Raw genomic sequence first — 20,549 nt, forward strand, 5'->3', positions numbered from 1 at the left:
AAATCAATAAAATACTTTTTTTTTTTAATTGGATGCCTGCCAGGTCTCTCAGGACTGCCCGCGGACAACTTCCTTGTAATAAGGACAGGAAGGCACCTTCACAGTGTCCACCACCTTAACCAGGTGACCAAGGTCAGCATCACCGAGACTGGGCCCAAAGGACTCAGGCATGCCCGATGGCCGGGAAGCACACACCTCACGGCTGTGGCAGCCCCCCCAGAAGTGCCTCACCTGAGTCTAAGTGTGAGGAGGCACCAGACAAACCCAACGGCCGGTCACCGGATCAAAGATATCAGGGCCATGCAAGATGATACAAAGATGGGTGCTGCCCTAGCTGGTGTTGCTCAGTGGTTAGAGTGTTGGCCCACGCACTGATTCTTGGTCAAGAACAGGTACCTGGGTTGCAGGTTCCATTTCAGGGCATGGGCGGGAGGCAACCAGTCCACGTCTCTCTCCCTCCCTTTCTCCATTCCACTGTCTCTAAAAGATTAATGGAGCCGAAACTGGTTTGGCTCAGTGGATAGAGCGTCGGCCTGCAGACTGAAAGGTCCCAGGTTCGATTCCGGTCAAGGGCATGTACCTTGGTTGCAGGCACATCCCCGGTAGGGGGTGTGCAAGAGGCAGCTGATCAATGATTCTCGTCGATGTTTCTAACTCTCTATCTCTATCTCTTCCTCTCTGTAAAAAAAAAAAAAAATCAATGAAATATATTTTAAAAAATAAAAATAAAAAAAATTAATGGGAAAAATATCCTTGGGTGAGGATTAACAACAATAAAAAGATGGGAAAATAAAGGTGTATTTTGAGTAGCTCCATAGTGTGTACATAAGTAACTAATAAACAGACTGGGTTCAGAGGCATGGAATCATGGCACAGACTGCTGGATCTCAAGGGAAAGGGGAAGGGCAGGGAGAAATTAACCAAGTAATTTATATGCATCCATGCATAGCTATGGATAGAAACAATAGCGTGGTGAATGCCTGGGGTGGGACGGGAACTGATGGAAGGGGCAATGGAGGAAAAATGGGGACATCCATTATACCCTCAACAATAAAGATAAATAAATAAAAATTTATCAAGCTATATACTTCAGAGTTGATCTTAACAAATATGTGAAGATAAAATATGATAATCTATAAGCTTATTATATTACATTTAATATTAACTTCATATTCCAGGTTAATTTGACTAAGCTAATTGTTAATTAGATATTTGAAATTACATTTAAATTTTAATTATTAAATTAACATTGTAAGATATACAACTTAAAATATAACTCAATTTTTTTCAAAAGGAGAGACTAGCCCAGCTGATGTGGCTCAGTAGTTGAGCATTGACCTACCTACCAGAAAGTCATGGTTTGATTTCCAGCCTGGGTACATGCCCGGGTCATGGGCTCCATTCCCAGCAGGGGGTGTGCAGGAGGCAGCTCGATCCACACTGGGGATGGAGTCCACATCCTGGGCCTGTGCCCTGACGGGGAATGGAACAGTGACCTCCAAGTTCATGGGTCGATGCTCAACCACTGAGCCATGCCGGCTGAGCCAGATTCTCTTTAAAAAAGGAAGTTTTGGCAAATGGGCCGAATTTCTGCTCAGCAGCCAAAGGCTAAAAAGCTACTCCTTTAGTCCTGACGGTGTGGCTCAGTTGGTTGAACTCCCTCCTGCGCACCAAGACCTCAACCATTTGATTCCTGGTCAGGGCACATACCCAGCTGCATGCTCCATCCCCACTTGGGGGCGTGCAGAGGCAACCAGTTGATGTTTCTCATTGATTTTTCTCTCTCTCTTTCCCTCTCCTTAAAAAAACACGTTAAAAAAAAACACCATATAGCCGAAACCAGTTTGGCTCAGTGGATAGAGTGTTGGCCTGGGGACTGAAGGATCCCGGGTTCGATTCGGGTCAAGAGCATGTACCTTGGTTGCAGGCACATCCCCAGTAGGGGGTCTGCAGGAGGCAGCTGATCAATGATTCTCTCTCATCGATGTTTCTGTCTATCCCTCTCCCTTTCTCTCTCTGAAAAAAAACCAATAAAATATATTTTTAAAAAACATATATTAATAAAAACAAAAAAACAAACCCTTTAAACCCTGGGCCAGACCGACGAAGCTTTGTTAGGTGACTAGCTGGACCCTGGTCTGAACTACCAAAGCCCGTGCCTGTACAATACAGTAAGCCTGCCGCGCTGGCTTGCTCAGTGGTTGAGGGTGGACCTATGAACCAGGAGGTCAGGGCTTGATCCTCAGTGGGGGGAGGAGAGGGGGGGTGTGCAAGAGGCAGCCGATTAGTGATTTTTTTCTCATCATTGATGTTTATTTCTTTTAAATTTTTAAAAAATATGTTTTTATTGATTTCAGAGAGAAAGGGAGAGGGAGGGAGAGATGGAAACACCAATGGTGAGAGAATCATTGATCGGCTGCCTCTTGAGCGCCTCCTCCTGGGGATCGAGCCCACAACCCAGGCGTGTGCCCTGACTGGAATTGAAACCGGGACCCTTCAGTCTGAAGGCTGACTCTATCCACTGAGCCACACCATCTAGGGCTATCATTGATGTTTCTATCTTCTCCCTTTCCCTTCTTCGCTGAAACCAAGAAAAAAAAAATTTTTTTTTCTAATACAATAAACCGGTATGGTTCAGTGGGATAATACTGCCCTCTAGCGGACATTCGAGACCTGGGGTGATTTTGGTTGACCCTGATGGGCACCCTCAGTAGACAGGGCCAGAGATGCTTCACAGCCCACCACGCAAGTCCTACAAGACTTCTGATCCTCCCACCACCATTTCATATCTGTTTAAAATCACCAGAGCCCAGTCCTCACCGGTGTGGCTCAGTGGATAGAGCATCAGCCTGTGGACTGAAGGGTCTCAGGTTTGGAGCTGGCCAAGGGCATATATTCCCAGGTTGCAGGCTCTATTCCCAATAGGGGGCATGTAGGAGGCAGCTGATCAATGATTCTCTCATCACCGATGTTTCTATTTCTCTCTCCCTCTCCCTTTCTCTCTGAAATCAATAAAAATATATCTTTTTAAAAAATCATCAGAGCCCAGAACCTAGTACTGCATTTTCCCCTTAATTTTGAAATACACTGAATTGTTTTAAGTCACCAAGTCTGCCAGGCTGGTTCAGGCTGCATTCGTGGCCACTGCATTAATGAGGTCAAAAGCAACTTTATTCTGCTTCCCCGGGACTGTGCCCGAGAATTTACATACTGAAACAAAATGTGCTGACCTATGCTCCACTAGTTTCCTCTTATTTCTCCTTCTTTCTAAGGTTAGGGCATTGTGGATTCTGAGCGGGATTATGAGTAGAGGTAAGTAATATTATTAATCCATTTCATCAAGGCAGATAGGATTAAAACCATTCATTTAACAAGCTTCCTGCTACAACGTTAGGAGATTCTGAAGAGGTCAGAGTTGGTCTCAGGATTCAGGAAGATGGCAAGGCTGAAAGCTGTTCATCTTTGAGATGCCACACAAGATTGAGAGAGTCAGACCTGGTACCAAACAGGCTCTACCACTGGCCGGCTGCACGCTGGACGCTCTATCCTTACTGTCCTTAGCTGTAAGGTGGGTATCATTCAGAACCTGGCACACAGGAGCACTTAGGACCTGCCAGTAATTACTAGAGAAAAAGTGCTGTGTGCTCCCGAGCAAGTAACTGACCGTCTCTGAGCCTCGTTTCCTCTTCTGAAAAATGGGGATTAAAAAAAACACAAACCTAAATCCAGAGTCAGAAACAGGTCATCCCCTATTGTTGGGCATTTACTGTTCTAACTCTCTGGAATCAAAACCAGCATCATTGCCTGGAAAGACTGAGAGATAAAAGGCAGGGGAAACACAGCCCACAAGCAGCATCCCGCAGATAACGGATCATTACGAAGGGAGAGCTGCACCTTCACAAAGGAGAGAGCTGGCAGTCCCCACCTGTGAGGGGCTGAATTGTGTCCCCCTGGATTCATATTTAATCCCCACCCCCACTCCCTCAGAGTGACTGTATTTGGAGACAGTGTTTAAAGAGGTCAGTTAAAGAGCCGTTGGGGTAGGCCCTGACCCAATTTCCCTGGTCTCCTTATAAGGAGAGGTCAGTTGCCTGGTCAGGTGGCTCAGTTGGTGGGAGCACCATCCTGTACACCAAAAGGTGGCAGGTTCAGTTCTCAGTTAGGGCACATACTATGGCCTGGGTACATGCAGGAGGCAACTGATCGATATTTCTCTCTCACATCAATGTTTCCCCTTTCCTCTCTCTTTTTCTCTCTTTCTCCCTTCTTCTCTAAAATCAATAAAAACATATCCTCAGGTGAGGATTTTAAAAATAATCTACACTAATAAAAGAGAAACATGCAAATTGACTGTACCTTCGCGACACCCACCAGCCAATCAGGAGTGAGTATGAAAATTAACACAACAAAGATGGTGGGCTAATTTGCATAAGCATGTGCCCAGCAGCCGGGGGCGGGTGGGATGAAAGTGTACCACACCATCCCAGCCACTCCGGGCCTCTGGGCGGTGTGGGAAGGGGGAAAGCAGCTTCAGGGGGAGTGAAGGCAGTGCTGGCAGCCGGGGGAAGGAAGGCCCGTTCTTGCACGAATCTTTGTCTGAACCAGACAAGTGTGACACCGAGAAAGACCGTTTGAGAACACAGTGAGAGGAGCTGTCTGCGAGCCAAGGAGAGAGGCCTCAGAGGAAACCAACCCGGCCAACACCTCCGTCCTCGGCTTGCAGCCTCCAGAACCGTGAGAAACAAATTTCTGTTGCTCGCGCCACCAGTCTGTGGCATTTTGTTAAGGCCGCCTAAGCACACTCATGCATCACCTTAACCACAGCATCCAACTCAGCATCACTGAGTTTGGACAAACCGCCACCCTGTGTCCTTCGATGGGAGACACCGAGATAGACACCGAGCTGTGGCATTCCCTCCAAGACAAATAGCCTGATCTAACCCGAGGACAGCCACAGCCCAGAGTGTGGGACACTGAACAGAACATCTGTCCTTCCCACAAAGGATCGCATCCAGAAACACAGACACCTGCCTTAGTCCAATCGCGCCTAACGAAGTGCCATGAACTGGGTGGCTGATAAACAATAGCTTTTCCTCACAGTTCTGGGGCCTGGAAGTCCAAGGTCAAGGTGCCAACATGGTCAAGTTCTAGTGAAGGCCCTTTCAGACTGCAGGCTGCCAAGACATCTCACTGTCTTCCTCACGTGGTACAAGGGGAAAGCAAGCTCTCTGGGGCCTCTCTTCTTTCCTTCCTTCTTTCTTTTTTTAAAAAGATGCATTAAAAAACATGTTTTCTATTTATTGAGTTTTAGAGAGAGGAAAGGCGGAAGGAAAAGGAGAGAAAGAGAAATCTTGATTTGCTGTCCCACTCATTCATGCATCCAGTGGATTCTTATGTGTACCCTAACCAGGGATCGAACCCACAACCTTGGTGTCTCAGGATGGCACTCTAATCAACGGAGCTACCCGATCAGGGCTGGGGCCTCTTTTCTTTTCCTTTCTTTTTTGCATATGAAATGATCATTTTATGTCAAAAGAAAAATCTTGCAAGCAGGCAACAGTACACATCTTGCTGCTTTAAAAAGGCTGCTAGATTACACTAGAGGCCTGATGCCCAAAATCTGTGTAAGGGGCTCGGCCCTTGCAGCCCCGGCTTCATCTGGAAGGTCGTTCAGCCGTTCAGTCTAATTAGCATATTAGCTCTTTATTATATAAGATTATCTTCCCTGCTGAAACTGGTTTGGCTCAGCCGTAGAGCGTCCGTCTGCGGACTGAAAGGTCCCAGGTTCGATTCCGGTCAAGGGCATGTACATTGATTGTGGGCACATCCCCAGTGGGGGGTGTGCAGGAGGCAGCTGGTCGATGTTTCTCTCTCATCGACGTTTCTGGCTCTCTATCTCTCTCCCTTCCTCTCTGTAAAAAATCAATAAAATAGCCAGAACCAGTTTGGCTCAGTGGATAGATAGAGCGTCGGCCTGCAGACTGAAAGATTCCGGGTTCGATTCCGGTCAAGGGCATGTACCTTGTTTGCGGGCACATCCCCAGTGGGGGGGTGTGCAAGAGGCAGCTGATCGATGATTCTCTCTCATCGATGTTTCTAGCTCTCTGTCCCTCTCAATTCCTCTCTGTGTAAAATCAATAAAATATATTTTTTTAAAAATGAATAAAATATATTAAAAAAAAAAAAGATTATCTTCCCCCATCCAAGGCCCTCCCCTCCATCCTCCCCTCACCCCCCAACCTTCACACACACACACACACACACACACACACACACAACAGGCCCACTGGCACTTGGGTAAAATGCTGATTTCTCAGGACAAAGTCCTTTTTCATCAACGCACAGAAGCAGATGAAGGAGTAAATCCCAGTGGAAAGGGGTGATGGCGGGGGCCCAGGGCCCAGGGCTCAGAACCTCAGCGGAATGGCCGGCCAGTCCTTGGGCCACTTTCGGTCAAAGCGCTGGTTACAGCTCAGCTGCACGGGCCTCTGCGGCCAGGATCCTGGCGGTGCTGTCCCCGCACAGGCGCTTCCTCTGGCCCGGCGCCCGCGCTGGGCTCTGGAGGGGGCTCCGGGGAGCGGGGCGTCATGTAACGCAGGTCTGGTGGGCGCTCACACAGTCCTCCAGGCGCTGACAGGTCACACGCCACCTCGTCCGTCATCTGGGTTGGCTCCACCTCCTCTTCTGTGGCCTGCGACTGGCCTTCGCTCCTGCTTCCAGTGGGAGGGGGACGCTGCCCAGACCTCGGAGAATGGGAATCACCGCGGTGGGAGTCCTGGGAGGCCAAGTGATGGCCATAGAAGGACTAAGGGATCTGCCTTTGTTAGTGTAAAAGCCCTGGGGAAGCCAAAACCGGTTTGGCTCAGTGGATAGAGCGTCGGCCTGCAGACTGAAAGGTTCCAGGTTCGATTCCGGTCAAGGGCATGTACCTTGGTTGCAGGCACATCTCCAGTAGGGGGTGTGCAGGAGGCGGCTGGTCAATGACTCTCTCTCATTGATGTTTCTCTCTATCCCTCTCCCTTCCTCTCTGTAAAAAATCAATAAAATATATTTTTGAAAAATTTTAAAAAGCAGCCCTGGGGAAGACCTCCTGGAGTGAAGTTCCAGGAGAAGCTGAAATAAGACTCCGCGGCGGCGGCCTCCTGACCGGCATTCTGGTGGCTTCCGTCCAAGCCGTGGCCAGTATCTCGCAGACACTGGACGACAAGACCAAGGTGCAGCCGTGTCCAAGGACGTCGTCTTTGCTGCCATCTCTGATTGTGAGAGTCCAGATGGGCACGGGAACTCGGGCTCCTGGCTTGCAGGTCCTGGGCGGTGGGATGCCGGGGGCTCTTTTCTAGTCACCCCAAAGGCCCCCCACCTCCTAATACCATCACCTCGGAGGTTAGGCTTGCAACATAGGAATTTGGGGGACACAAACATGCAGACCATAGCAAGGCCTGATGCATGCAGCATGTGAGCCCAGACTGGTTATGAAATAAGCAAGCGACAAAACAAGAGCGATGCAAAATGTTTTGGGCCCTGGCCGGGTACTCTGTTGGTTAGAGCCAGTGGTCAGCAAACTGCGGCTCGCGAGCCACATGCGGCTCTGTGGCCCCTTGAGTTTTTAGCAAAGACCAAGCGGTTAGGGGCAAACAGGAAGGCAGGCAGGCGAGCAGCTGGGAGCCAGCAGTCCTGGATTGTGAGAGGGATGTCAGACTGCCCGGTGGGATCGGGCCTAAACGGGCAGTCTGACATCCCTCGAGGAGTCCCAGATTGGAGAGGGTGCAGGCTGGGCTGAGGGAAACTTCCGCCTACTCCCCCACTCTGGTGCATGAATTTTGTGCACGTGGCCTCTAGTTAATAACAACGTCTCTACCTGTATAGTTTAAGTTTTTAAAAATTGGCTCTCAAAAGAAAAGTCAGTCATTGAACTGTTGATATTTGGCTCTGTTGACTAATGAGTTTGCCGACCACTGGGTTAGAGCATCGTCCTGACACACCAAGGGTTCGGGTTAGACATCTGGTCAGGGCACGTACAAGAGACAACCAATAAAAGCAGAGATAAGCGGAACTCCAAATCGATGATTCTCTCTCTTTCCCTTCCTGTTTCTCTCAAAAAAAATCAGTAACTTTAAAAAAAAAAAAATGCATAAATGTCTGTATAAAGGGAGAGGAACATAAAACAAATGTAAAAGGCGATGGGTGTGCATTGACTTATTCTTGTCCTTTTTACGTAGGTTTAACATTTTTCAAAAGAAAAAGCTGAGACAGAGTTGAAAAGAATCCCCTATCCAATGAAACAAACAGACAAAATGCTTAAAGAGAAACAAGGGACTAGGACTGCCCAGCAGTGCGCCACATTCACCTCCTTCCCAAAAATCCAGTGACTGGGAATATCGATCCCAAAGGAAATCATTCTCTGAACCAGAATGGCTAGCTGACCGCAGGCCGCCGTAGGCCATGATACCCGGAGACAAATCAAACAACTACAACCATCTAGCTGGGCAGAGGGGGCAGCACGCCGGTGCCAGACCATCTCCCCGGCGTCCTCATAGCGACCCGTGGGCAGGCGCTTTATCCCCATTTCACAGATGAGGAAACCGAGGCCAAGAGAAGCCCTGGGCTTGTCCCTATTCACGTGGCTGGTAAGTGGCAGAGGCAGAACTCAGACCCAAGTCTTTTTGACCCTAAAATCCCAAACTGTAGGGAAGGACAAGGCTGCTCTGCTAGTCACTCAAATACACCCACGAATACAAGTCCCAGTGAGGGAGAGGGAGGGGCAGAGAGGCAGGGAGCTCCGGCCCTGAGGTGGGCTGTGGCCTTGGGGGTGGGGAGGGGGAGGCCAGGCTGCAGGAGGAAAGCATTCCAGGTAGAAGGACAGTATGTGCGAAGGCCTGGTGCTGAGGGTGGTGAGCGAGGAGGGGATGGGTGGAAATGGGCCAGACCATGAGAGGTCTCGGAGGCCCAGAAAGGGGCTTGGGCTTCCTTATGTGTGCACTGGGGAGCCGGGGGAGGGTTGTGAGCAGGGGAGAGGAGGAGATGTGCAATTTAACAGGCCTCTCTGGCTGCTGTGTGCGGGGTGGGGCGGGGGGTGTGGCGGAGACTGACAGCTGGTGAGTGGGAAGGGAGCTGGAGGTCAGGGAGAATTCGGGCGGGGGATGGTGAGTACCCAGTGGAGGTTCACTTGGGCAAAGATCCCGAAGCACACGAAGGCTCCGTGTTGGGAAAGAGCGAGGACCCGGGCCACAGGCGTCACTGGGAAAAGCAGTCATGGATACAGTCCCCAGGGAGGACCACTGGGCAATAGCCATCAAATCATCCTGACCAGCGATTCCACTTCAAGAAGTTATGTGAGTGACACAAATGAAGGAAATAGTAGGTGAGCCGTGTCGCTCTCTACAGCCCTGCTTATAATTAATAAACAGCAAGAGACTGGAAGTAACGTCACTGCCCACCAATAAGTCACTGCACTCGAAATGACCACACTCCCATACTACGGACCCTGCGGGAAAGAACAGAGGGCAGCTTATACATGCTACTGGGCACTGAGCTCCAAGATATTTCCTTTTTGTCCTCACCTGAAGATATGTAGATATGTTATTGATTTTTAGAGAGAGGAAGGAGGGGGAGAGAGGGAGAGAGGGAGAGAGAAACATTGATGTGAGAGGGAAGCATTAATCAGTTGCCTCCCACACGGGCCCCGACCACAATGAGGTATGTTCCCTGACCAGGAAATCGAACCCACAACCTTTTGCTGTACAGGATGATGCTCCAACCAATTGAGCTACCTGGACAGGGCCCACCAGCCAATCAGGAGTGAGTATGCAAATTAACCCAACAAAGATGCAGGGCTAATTTGCATACACAGGCACCAACTGGCCAGGGGCGGGATAAGATGCAGGCATTCCGCACCACCCCAGCTGCTCTGGGCCTCTGGGCAGCGTGGGAAGGCAGAAAGGCAGTTCTGGGCCAGAGCGGAAAGGAGGCTCCCGCCAGAGTGAAGGTGGTGCCGACAGCCAGAGGAAGGAAGGCCTTGCACACATCTGTACATTGGGCCTCCAGTGTTTTTTTGTTTGTTTGTTTTGTTTTGTTTTGTTTTGTTTTTAAATATATTTTATTGATTTTTTACAGAAAGGGAGAGAGATAGAGAACCAGAAACGTCTATGAGAGAGAAACATCGACCAGCTGCCTCCTGCACACCCCCCCACTGGGGATGTGCCCGCAACCAATGCACATGCCCTTGACCGGAATCGAACCTGGGACCCCCCAGTCCACAGACCGACGCTCCACCACTGAGCCAAACCGGTTTCGGCAAGGGCCTCCAGTTTTATAATAAAGTGTGCAATAGCTCATGCAATTTATTAGGTGTATAACAAATGTCACCCCATCGCAAAGTCAAAATATTTTAAGTCGAACCATCTGGTAAGTCCGGTATCATCTGTCTATACACTGAGTGGGCAGATTATTATGATCTCTGAACGCATAATAAACTGGCCACTCAGTGTATATCCTATAGAATAAAAGGCTAATATGCAAATTGTCCTCTTGACCAGTAGTTCGACCACCAGGCAGGCCAGCCAGCCGCCCATGTTCCCTCCCTAAGTCCCCTCCCCCTGGTTCAGAGATCATAATAATCTGCCCACTCAGTGTATATGTCATGCTCCCCTCTATGTTCAAAAAGGGGGGTGGTATTTATGTATGTGTATGTTTACCTGTATAATCAAAATCCTGCTGGAAGGACATATGAGATACTGATAACAATGGTTACCTCTGGTGGGGGGGGAGGAGGAGTGCCTTCTGTTCATTTTAACTTAAATTCTGTTAATATGAATCTTTATATTTTCAAACATTTTGAACCGCATCCTATGACTCAAATATTTTAAACAAAATGAAGATGTATATAGTGAAAAAACACACACACCTTACCTGTACCTATCAGAGCACTCCTCCCCAAAAGAAATCACGTCTATTAATTTTTGTTTTTCCTTCCAGAGATTCTTTATGTGCATCCTCACAAACACACAATTAAAATCTTATTTTCCCCTCTCTTAACACAAAAGCCAGCATCCTACCCTACCCTCCTCCATTTTGGGGAGGGATTGTCAATATATCTTGGAAATACTTCCACATCAGTACCTAATGGAATCTTCATTTAATTTTTTTTCTGTATTAACCGTAGGTATGTATACTTATCTGCACACTACACAGATATACGTGCCACAGCTGCCCAGAATTCTGACGCGTGGCTGTTTGTTGATTTGTTCCCCAGTCCCTCCCTCACTGATGCACACTGAACTGTCCTTCTCCTCACACAAACAAGGCTACCCTAGATAACCTCGTACATCCCGCTGTGCGCCCAGACACAGACACAGCTACACTATAAAGTCCTGAGAGGGGAATGGCCAGGCCTTAGAGCGATGATCATCTATATATATAAAAGCCTAAGCAATCGTTGAACCGGTAGCTATGACGCACACTGACCACCAGGGGGCAGATGCTCCCACCGGCAGGTTAGCTTGCTGCTGGGGTCTGACAGATGGGGACTGGGTGAAGCTGGCGGGACCGGGCCTCTAGTGATAATATAACAGTACCAGCAGCTCAACTCCATTGAGTGCTTACCAGCTGGAGGTCCTGAGCATGCATGATGAGCTCATTCACTCATCATACAGCCCAGTTATTTTTACCATCCCATTTTCTAGAGGAGGAAACTGAGGCACAGTGGGGCTGTGGAACCTGCCCAAGGATGCATGGCTAGCAAGCAGCTGAAAGGGGATGGCAACCCAGGCAATCAGGCTACCCCTCCCCCCCTGTAGTTTGCATCAAGACTGCCAAAGTGGCTCAGTGGCTAGAGCGTCAGCCTGCGGACTCAAGGGTCCCAGCTTCCACTTCCGTCAAGGGCATGTACCTTGGCTGCGGACACGTCCCAGGTGGGGGTGTGCAGGAGGCAGCTGATTGATGTTTCTCTCTCATCGATTTTTTAAAAATATATATTTTATTGATTTTACACAGAGAGGAAGGGAGAGAGACAGAGAGTAAGAAACATCGATGAGAGAGAGTCATCGATCAGCTGCCTCTTGCACACCCCCCACTGGGGATATGCCCACAACCAAGGTACATGCCCTTGACCAGAATCAAACCCGGGACCCTTCAGTCCCCAAGCCGACGCTCTATCCACTGAGCCAAACCGGTCTTGGCTCATCGATGTTTCTAACTCGCTCTCCCTCTCCCTTCCTCTCTGTAAAAAAATCAATAAAATATATTAAAAAAAAAAAAAAAAAAAAAAAGGCTGCCAAAGTGCCGGGATGAAGCCTCTCTGCAGGCCCTGTTGCATGTGGGGCCACGTGACAGCATCACCAGCTCCAGGAGACTAATAGCACCACGGAATGCCTGGCTCCCCAGCGCGATGCGAATCTGGGGCGGGGAAGCGCGACCCCCCCCCCCCCGCCGCCCCCGCCGTCCCCCTCGGCCCGGGCCGCACCTCGATGGCGGGCAGCGTCTTGCTGGCCTCGGTGCTGCTCTCGCCGAGGATGCTGCCGGCCGAGCGGCCCTCGCACTCGTAGCGGAAGCGCATGCCGCGCTGCTTGGGCTGCTCCACGATGACCAGGTGCGGCCGCGGCCCGGCGCCGGGGGCCGGGGGCCCGAGCCGGCCCAGCGCGCAGCCCCAGGCCGGCGGGGCGGGCGGCGCGGCGGGGCCCAGGGTGACGGTGCTCAGCGAGGTGGCCCCGCGCGACACCAGGCGCGCCAGCCCCTCGCCCGGGCCCGGCGGCGCCGCCTCCAGGCCGAAGCCGTTCTCCTTGATGTACTCGTCGATGATCTCTGCGGGGGAAGCAAAGGCCGGTCATGAAAGGAGAAAGGGCTCCCGGGCCCCCCGCTCCCAATCCATTCATTGCTCACGGGCCGAATGCTGTCCCTGCACGCCCCAGTTCCTGAAGCCAGAGACCCGGGGGGCAGCGGGGCCTGTCTGGTTTCTCCTCCCCCTGCGCCTGCATGTCACTGCCCTCCTCCCTACAAGCACCGCCACCCACCACGTGCTCAGGCCTGGAGGGTGCACATCTGAGTTAGTCCTCATGACCCCACATCTGCGAGTCCCACGCCTGAACTCCGGCCTCTTCCTCCATTCTCTCCACCCTCCGTGTCTTCCAGGGGTGACAGAACCAGCACCCCTGCTCCCCCAGCCTGCCCCCCACACAACAGAGAGCGCTCCTGTCCGAAGCCTCCAGTGCTTCCATCTCCCTGAAGGCCAGACCAACTCCTCCCCATGCAAAACCTTCTCCAAACCCATTCATCTCAGAAAAGCAAGACAAAAATCAAACCCCACACCTCTGGTGCTGGCCTAGAGCCATGCTGAGGACTGGTTCCTGCTGTCCTGGGCCCTCCCGCCACCCCCTCTTACACTGATGCGGTCTTTTTTCTGTTGCTTGCACCCCCCAAGCCTGGCCCTCTTGCTCCTCCATCTGCCTGTCCCACGCTTCCCCCCATTCAGCCCCTGCTGTCTCCTCGTCCTCTGTCGTAGCTCAAATGCCACCACCAGAAAGCCCCATCTAATGCCAATCCCCTACTCCACCTGTTTTATTTCCTTCACGGCCCTCGGCCCAGTCTAACCTTATCTTACTCCTTTCCTCCTTTTTCTACTGTCTCCCCCACTGGCGTGCCCGCGCCAGAGGCACTCTGGTCTGTGACTGAGTCCCCGGTGCCTGGAACAGCCTGGCAGTGCTCAGTCCAGCGGCAGGTGCCCAGTACAACTCACCGGAGCGGCAGCTGCCAGTACAGCCTATGCCAGTCACCCATCACTGCTAACCATGACCGCTAAAATGCCCCCCCAGCCCCAGAAGCCACAGGGTGACCCTCCCCTCAGCACCCCAACCAGGAAGGCCAAGCTCTCTGACTGCCTGTGAGCACCGGCTCCTCAGCCGCCCTCAGACTGCCCTGTGGTACTCACCCAGTTCATCTGTGGAAGAAAGAGAGAGAAAGAGAGAAAGGTGAGGGCCAGTTAAGTGGTCAAAACTTCTATTTTTAAGACAGATTCCCCACCCCATCCTTTCCTGGTACCCTCCCCCCCCCCGCCCCTCCTGGGAAACGGGGCTCTGACTCCCAGGGGTGCTAAACCCCAATCCCCACGCCTTCTCCTGGCTACCTTCTATGTAGCTCCCAATGTTGGGGTCCCAGGGTCAGGGTCCCCTCAGATGTCCCGCCAAAAACATTCAGGCCAGGGATGATGAAGTGTTGCTGGGAATTCGAGGAAAAGCCGAGGGTCTTATAACCAGGGGCAAAATGGACACCAAAGACTCTAAACAAGAGGTGGGGGTGCTCTCTCCCTACGGCGCACCCTCGGCCCCCAAAGGTCACTGGCTGGTGTCTGAAGACCCCAGGAGGCCGATCCTCCTCCTCCAGGCAGCCACCCACCCTGTGTCATAGGCTAGTCCCCCAGCAGTGCCCACCCGCCGTCCCGGATTCACCCCCGCTTCCTGAGGGAGGAGGGACAGTGATTCCGGGGCACCCTCATCACCTCAGCCCCCAAAACCAACCTCCCTTTATTCCACAGGCAGGACAAGGGGAACCCCTCGGGGCTAAGTGAGCCTGGAGTCACTCAGCGAGCACTGGCAGGCTGGGCCCGCCGCCCCGCCCAGAGCTGCCTGCACCGGCCGCTGGCCTCGGACACTGACCAGCCCGATGCCAGACCTGTCCTCCTCCTCAGCTCTCGGGGCGTGGCCCCTGGGCGCCAGACCTTTGCTCTTTGGAAAGCAGGGTTCCTGCAACCTTTATCTCATTGAATCTGTGAGGTCAGCAGGGTGGGGAAGACACCATCGCTTGGTAGATGGGACACGGAGGCTGGGCGAGAGGAAGGGGCAGGCTGCAGGTCACTGGCAGGGCAGCCTCAGGTCGTTTGAACTTGGGAAAACCTTAGGCACCTGTACTGAACGACCTGGGGGCCCAGAGATGGGTTAGACTTTGTCTGAGCCCCTAAGGAGCTCCTATGCTGCAGGGGAACAATGCCCAGCGCTCTGGACTGCCTCCATTCAGATTCCGGCTCTGCTACTTGCTTGCTATGTGTCCGTAAGCCCCTCCCTTAATTCATTTGTGCCTTGGTTTCCTCATCTGTGAAATGGACACAATAATGTCTGCCTCATTGGGCCGTTGTGAAAATTAAATCCGCTAGTATTGTACTATACATGAAGCACTAGGCACTACCACAATAGCAGGTGCGATATAAATGCTGGGCTGAAGGGTTCCCAGTTTGGTTGTGGTCAAGGCATATGCCTGGGTAACGGGTTCGATCCCCAGTGGGGGTGTGCAGGAGGCAGCCAATCAGTGATTCTCTCTCATCATTGATATTTCTCTCTCCCTTACTCTCTGAAATCAATAAAAAGATATTGAAAATAATTTTTAAAAATAAAATAAATTCTGATTGCTATTAAACAAAGTTTTGTAGACTGAGTAAACCATTTCCCTTCTCTAGGCCTCAGTTGCACGTTTATAAAATGGGGCCGTTAGAAGACATGCTTTCAGAGCATGCAGTGCGGAGCCATGCAGATATTGGTTTGAATTCCAGCTGCCACTCACTGGCTGTGTGGCCTGGGGCAAGTTGCTTAATCTCTCTGAGCCTTCTTCCCTATAAAATGAGGTCTGAGCTCCTGTCTCAGGCGTTAACATGAGGATTCAGGATCACACGGAGAAATGGCTTTAGCACAGGATCTGACCATTTGAGGCCCTCCAAGCTAATGTTATTGTTATCTAAAATCCCTTTTCAGCCGAAACCGGTTTGGCTCAGTGGATAGAGCGTCGGCCTGAGGACTGAAAGGTCCCAGGTTCGATTCTGGTCCAGGACATGTGCCTTGGTTGCGGGCACATCCCCAGTTGGGGGTGTGCAAAAGGCAGCTGGTCGATGGTTCTCTCTCATCGATGTTTCTAACTCTCTATCCCTCTCTCTTCCTCTCTGCAAAAAATTAATAAAAATATATTTTAAAAATAAATAAATAAAATCCTTTTTTTTTTTTAAATACTGGGCACAGCTAATACTGGGCACAGCTAAAATAACACCCCACACTGCCCCGCAACCTCCAGGAAATACTGGGCACAGCTAAAATAACACCCCACACTGCCCCGCAACCTCCTTATAGACTTGCTGCCATCCAAGGGAAGCCAGGACGGGCTACATTGGAGCAGATTTGAGAGCAGGAAGCCAGTTGTCTTCCCTGCCTCCGGGCCTTTGCACAGGCTGGTCTGTGCCAGGATTCTCTTCCTCCAGTTCTTTGCATGGCCTCCTTCTCTGCAAATGTCATCTCCTAGCTAGGTCTTCCCTGACCTCTATCCAAGATAGAACCCCCACGATAGCCACTTACAATTAGGTGCCTTTGTTTCATAATTACATTAGAATCTGACGTGACCTTGTATTACAGTGATTCCTATCTGTCTGCTGGAGACTGGGAGTGCCACAGAGCGAGGAACATGTCCGCCCCATTGTCGCTGTTTGTACCCAGGACCCTGCTTGTGTCTGTCCATCAAAACGAAGGAGCCAAAACCGATTTGGCTCAATGGATAGAGCGTCGGCTTGGGGACTGAAGGGTCCCAGGTTCGATTCCTGTCAAGGGCATGTACCTTGGTTGCGGGCATACCCCAGTAGGGGGTGTGCAAGAGGCAGCTGATCAATGACTCTCTCTCATCGATGTTTCTAGCTCTCTATCTCTCTCCCTTCCTCTCTGTACAAAATCAAATATATTAAAAAAAAGAAAATGGTGGGGGAAAAAACACGAAGGAAGTCTTCCCTCCCACTCTGTCTCAGTAGTGCTCCCATCCTCAGCCTCCTATGAGATATTACTGACGCCAAGGTTCCTTCCTAGCCTCTATCACACTTTATAATCCCTTGTTTAATTTATTGTTTACGTGTCCGCCTCCACCTCCAGGTAGGGAATCCCATGAGGGCAGGGCCAAGGCTGTTTCAGTCGCTGCTGCGTCCCCAGCACTGCCCAGCTCAGAGCCACGTACAGACAGAACAGGAACTCAATAAGTATGTATTGAATGGATGACGTCAGAAATTACTCTCCATTGAAATCAAATATCTAGGTCTCAGGAAAGAAAAGTCTCGGCCTTGTTCCAGCCCAGAACCAGTGTGTGGGCAGCGCCTGTCCCCAGTGCCATCGCCAACCACTCACCACCACCCAAACTCACAGCTCTGCTAGCAAACCCCCAGGTCCTCCTCCACAGCCAGGCCAGGATGTCTGTGTCCATCCCAAGACGCTCCCTCCAGAGGGAGGCTCAGACTCAGCCCACTGGGACCGCTGAGTTTCCATGGTGACAGGACTCATCCCTGCACTCCAAACCTCAGCATATTAGGGAGAGAGAGGTTTCCTTTGGCTATGATTCTGCATTTTCTTGAGCGGCACTGAATGTTGGGTGGCACGCGCTGAGGGGCCTTACAGACCAGTGTTCTCAGCATCTCTTGGAAACTTGCTAGAAATACACTCAGAAACTATCCTAGGCCTACTGAACCAGGAACTCTGGAGGTGGGGCCCAGCGATCTGTGTTAACAAGCTCTCAGGGTGACTGGAATGCACGTACAGGTTTAAGAACCACTGTTATGGCTCAGTGGATAGAACGTCGGCCTGCAAACTGAAAGGTCCCAGGTTCGATTCCAGTCAAGGGCATGTACCTTGGTTGCAGGCACATCCCCAGTGGGAGGTGTGCAGGAGGCAGCTGATGGATGTTTATCTCTCATTGATGTTTTAACTCTTTATCCCTCTCCCTTCCTCTCTGTAGAAAAAAATCAATAAACTGTATTTAAAAAAAAAAAAGAAAAAGAGCCACTGTTATGGACTGTCTATTATTACACCACTAACAGTTAACTCTTATTGAGCCTTGACTGTACGCCAGTCACTGCTTTGTATCAGCTCATTAAATCCTGTCAATTCTCCTCAAAGGGGAAGAAACCGATATTATGTCCATATTACAGATGAGGAACACTGAGGCCCAGAGAGGGGAAGTGACTTGCAGCCCCAAAGCACAAGAGTGATTATTACCCTGTGCACTGCCATGTGAATCTCTACACTGCCATGTGAGGAGGTGCTTCGCTTTACCTGTCCAGCTCCTAAGCCCCTGGGAGGTAGGGGCATCTGGAACCCCCATCTAGACGAGCAGGGAAGGACTCCATCAGGGAAAGCTGTGCCCAATGGGTTCCCCCCTCCCCTGTCCTGAGTGTGCAGGAGCTGTGGAGGACTGCTCACCCGTGGTCCTGGAAACGGTCAGCGAGAGCGAGGAGAGGTCCGGGGTCCCTGCAGGAGGGAGGCAATGGAGATCCCTCAGAAACCTGTCAAGTTCCACCCTCTTCCTCTCCTGCGCCCCATCCCTTTCTCACCCTCGCCTGGAGTCTGGCCTTGCCTCCTTTCCTAACTCGGGGGCAGGTTCCTTAGTTTCTATCATTTCACCTCACCTTTCCAGGCTCCGCTTCCTCTCTCCCTTAAGGTCGGGTCTCTAGGAATCTTCAACCTCGGATAGGAAAGATACCGTTCCCTCCTTCTCTCGGGATCAAACCCTGACCCTTCACTGTTTCAATGTCAAGCCAGTCTCCTTCTCCCTTCTCAGACCCTGCCACTACTCTCCGAGGCAAGCACTCCCCATTCTTTCTGCTCCGAGTAAGGCCCCTTCCTTCGTCTTTCCAAAGGGTCCCCACTGTTCCCTCTGCTGGAGTCCAGCCCCTACCACCGCCCCTCAGGGTTAGCCTGCGTCCCCTTTCCCCCCAGGCCCCGCCCCTTACTCTGAGGACCCTGCTTCCTTCTAGGTTAGGCCCCGCCCCTTCTGAGAGCCAGGCCTCGCCCCCTTCTCACGCTCTCGGAGTCTGGCCCCGCCCCCGCCCCGCAGGAGCTGGTCCCGCTCTTCCTCCTCCGAGTTGGCCCCGCCCCCTCCCTTGGCGTTGGCCCCGCCCCCTTCTCTGCCTCAGGATCAGGCCCCGCCCCCTCCTCACTCTGTAGTGGGACGCCTCTCTCTTACCTCGGGCCAGACCCTGTCACCATCCTCTGCCTTCTTCCTTCCCGCTAACACAGTGTCCCCCGAGTCCCCACACTCTCCCCGCAAAATCCCGGACTCCTTTAGGAACCCCCAGAACCCTCGCACCACGAATCCCGCCCGACTCGTCTGCTGAACCCCGGCCCCCGCTTACCCAAGGCCCCCAGCTCAGGCGCAGCGGACGGTCTGGCGACGCGGCGACTCGGCATGGCCCGACCAGTGGGGACCGATGGCCCGGAGGCCGGCCCAGACTAAAACACACACGGCGCAGGCCGGCGGCCGGGCGGCGCGGTCCAGCGGACGATCGCGGGTCGGGCGAGCAGCAAAAGGGCTGGGGCCGCAGGCCGGGCAGGACGCGCGGCGCCCGGGGTTGCGGGGGGCGGCGGGCCGGGCCGGGCGAGCGGCGGGCGGGGGCGGGGCGGCGGAATTCCCCGGCGCTGCCGGCCTGCGCGTCCATTGGCTATCACCCCGCCGTGACGTCTCACTAGGGGAACGGGAAAACCCCCGCGCGTCACGTGGTCCCGGGGGCGGGGCCGGCCGGGAAGAGGAGGTTGGGCGTTTGGGGAGGGCCCGGTGCTGCTGGCCACGGCTCTGGCGGAGCCAACTGAGGCCAGCTTAGAGCCATTCCCGCCCTACCCATGGAGCAAGTTGGGAACTGAGGCTCCCACCCCCACCCCCAAGTCTGCCAGCGGAACTTGAACCTGTTGTTTTTCTGGATGGAAGGGAAGCTTTGGGATCAGGCGAGCTAGCTCTACAGCTTTTGTTGATAATGATCTTTAGGAAACTTCCATGGTTTCTCTTCTCATTTTCTGCAGATTGAGAGTGAAGGTATTTTAACTATAGAATGTCAGTTTAAATCTAGAATGTCAGCTCTAGGATTTGCCTGTTTTGTTCCTTGCTATAGCCCTAGCACCAGAAACAGCGCCTGGAACACAGTAGGTACCCCCCCACCAATGAATGTTTATTCAATTATTGGATGGATGTTTTATTCCTCCCTACAATCCTTTCAAGTTTCCCAGAGCATTTCCAGCTTCAAGGCTCAGTACCTCAGTCCGGGAATGATGTCAGTGTAGCCCCAGCGTACATCCTGAGCTGTGTGCCTGACCCTTAAGCAAAGTGCCTACCTGGTGGCCTCACAGATATTTTACTTCAGTCACATCAGAGGCATGTGATAGAACCAGGATTCCTTGAAGAGGGGAGACAGGCTCAAGGAGGAGCAGCCATTTGGTTAGATCATAGTGCTAAAGCCTGTTCTTCAGAATAACCATCGGTTCCAACTTGAATGCCGGGCACCCTGACCACAGAATGCTACATCTCCTGGTGTAAAATTTGAGCATTTCTCTTATCTCCATGGTCAACAAATGATTAAACACATAAAATTAAAAAATTAAAAGCCCTGGCCAGTTTGGCTCAGTGGATAGAGCGTTGGACTGCAGACCAGAATCCCAGATTTGATTCTGGTCAAGGGCATGTAGCTCTGTTGCCACCTCCTCCCTGGCCCAAGCCTTGGCTGGTGTACATGCAGGGGGCAACCAATCGGTGTGCTTCTCGAACATCGATATTTCTGTCTT

General features: G+C 51.9%; 1 protein-coding gene across 6 annotated transcripts in view; it reads right to left on the reverse strand.

Moving 5' to 3' along the window:
- The window catches only part of RELB (RELB proto-oncogene, NF-kB subunit), a 31,813-nt gene extending 12,424 nt beyond the window's left edge, over positions 1-19,389 (reverse strand). The window contains exons 1-4 of one of the 6 annotated variants that reach the window (XM_036439429.2): positions 19,133-19,387; positions 18,201-18,248; positions 13,922-13,930; positions 12,461-12,798 (exon numbers count right to left, since the gene is read on the reverse strand). In XM_036439429.2, the coding sequence (XP_036295322.1) occupies positions 12,461-12,798; positions 13,922-13,930; positions 18,201-18,248; positions 19,133-19,187 (450 nt within the window). In that variant the 5' untranslated portion in view covers positions 19,188-19,387. Of the gene's footprint in view, positions 1-12,460; positions 12,799-13,921; positions 13,931-18,200; positions 18,249-19,132 lie in introns of all 6 variants that reach the window. The other 5 variants (XM_036439424.2, XM_036439427.2, XM_036439430.2 and 2 more) reach the window with 5 other exon arrangements.
- Between the last annotated feature and the right edge of the window lie 1,160 nt (positions 19,390-20,549).

Source organism: Pipistrellus kuhlii, unplaced genomic scaffold (genome assembly GCF_014108245.1).
Source record: "Pipistrellus kuhlii isolate mPipKuh1 unplaced genomic scaffold, mPipKuh1.p scaffold_m20_p_152, whole genome shotgun sequence".
NCBI lineage: Eukaryota > Metazoa > Chordata > Mammalia > Chiroptera > Vespertilionidae > Pipistrellus > Pipistrellus kuhlii.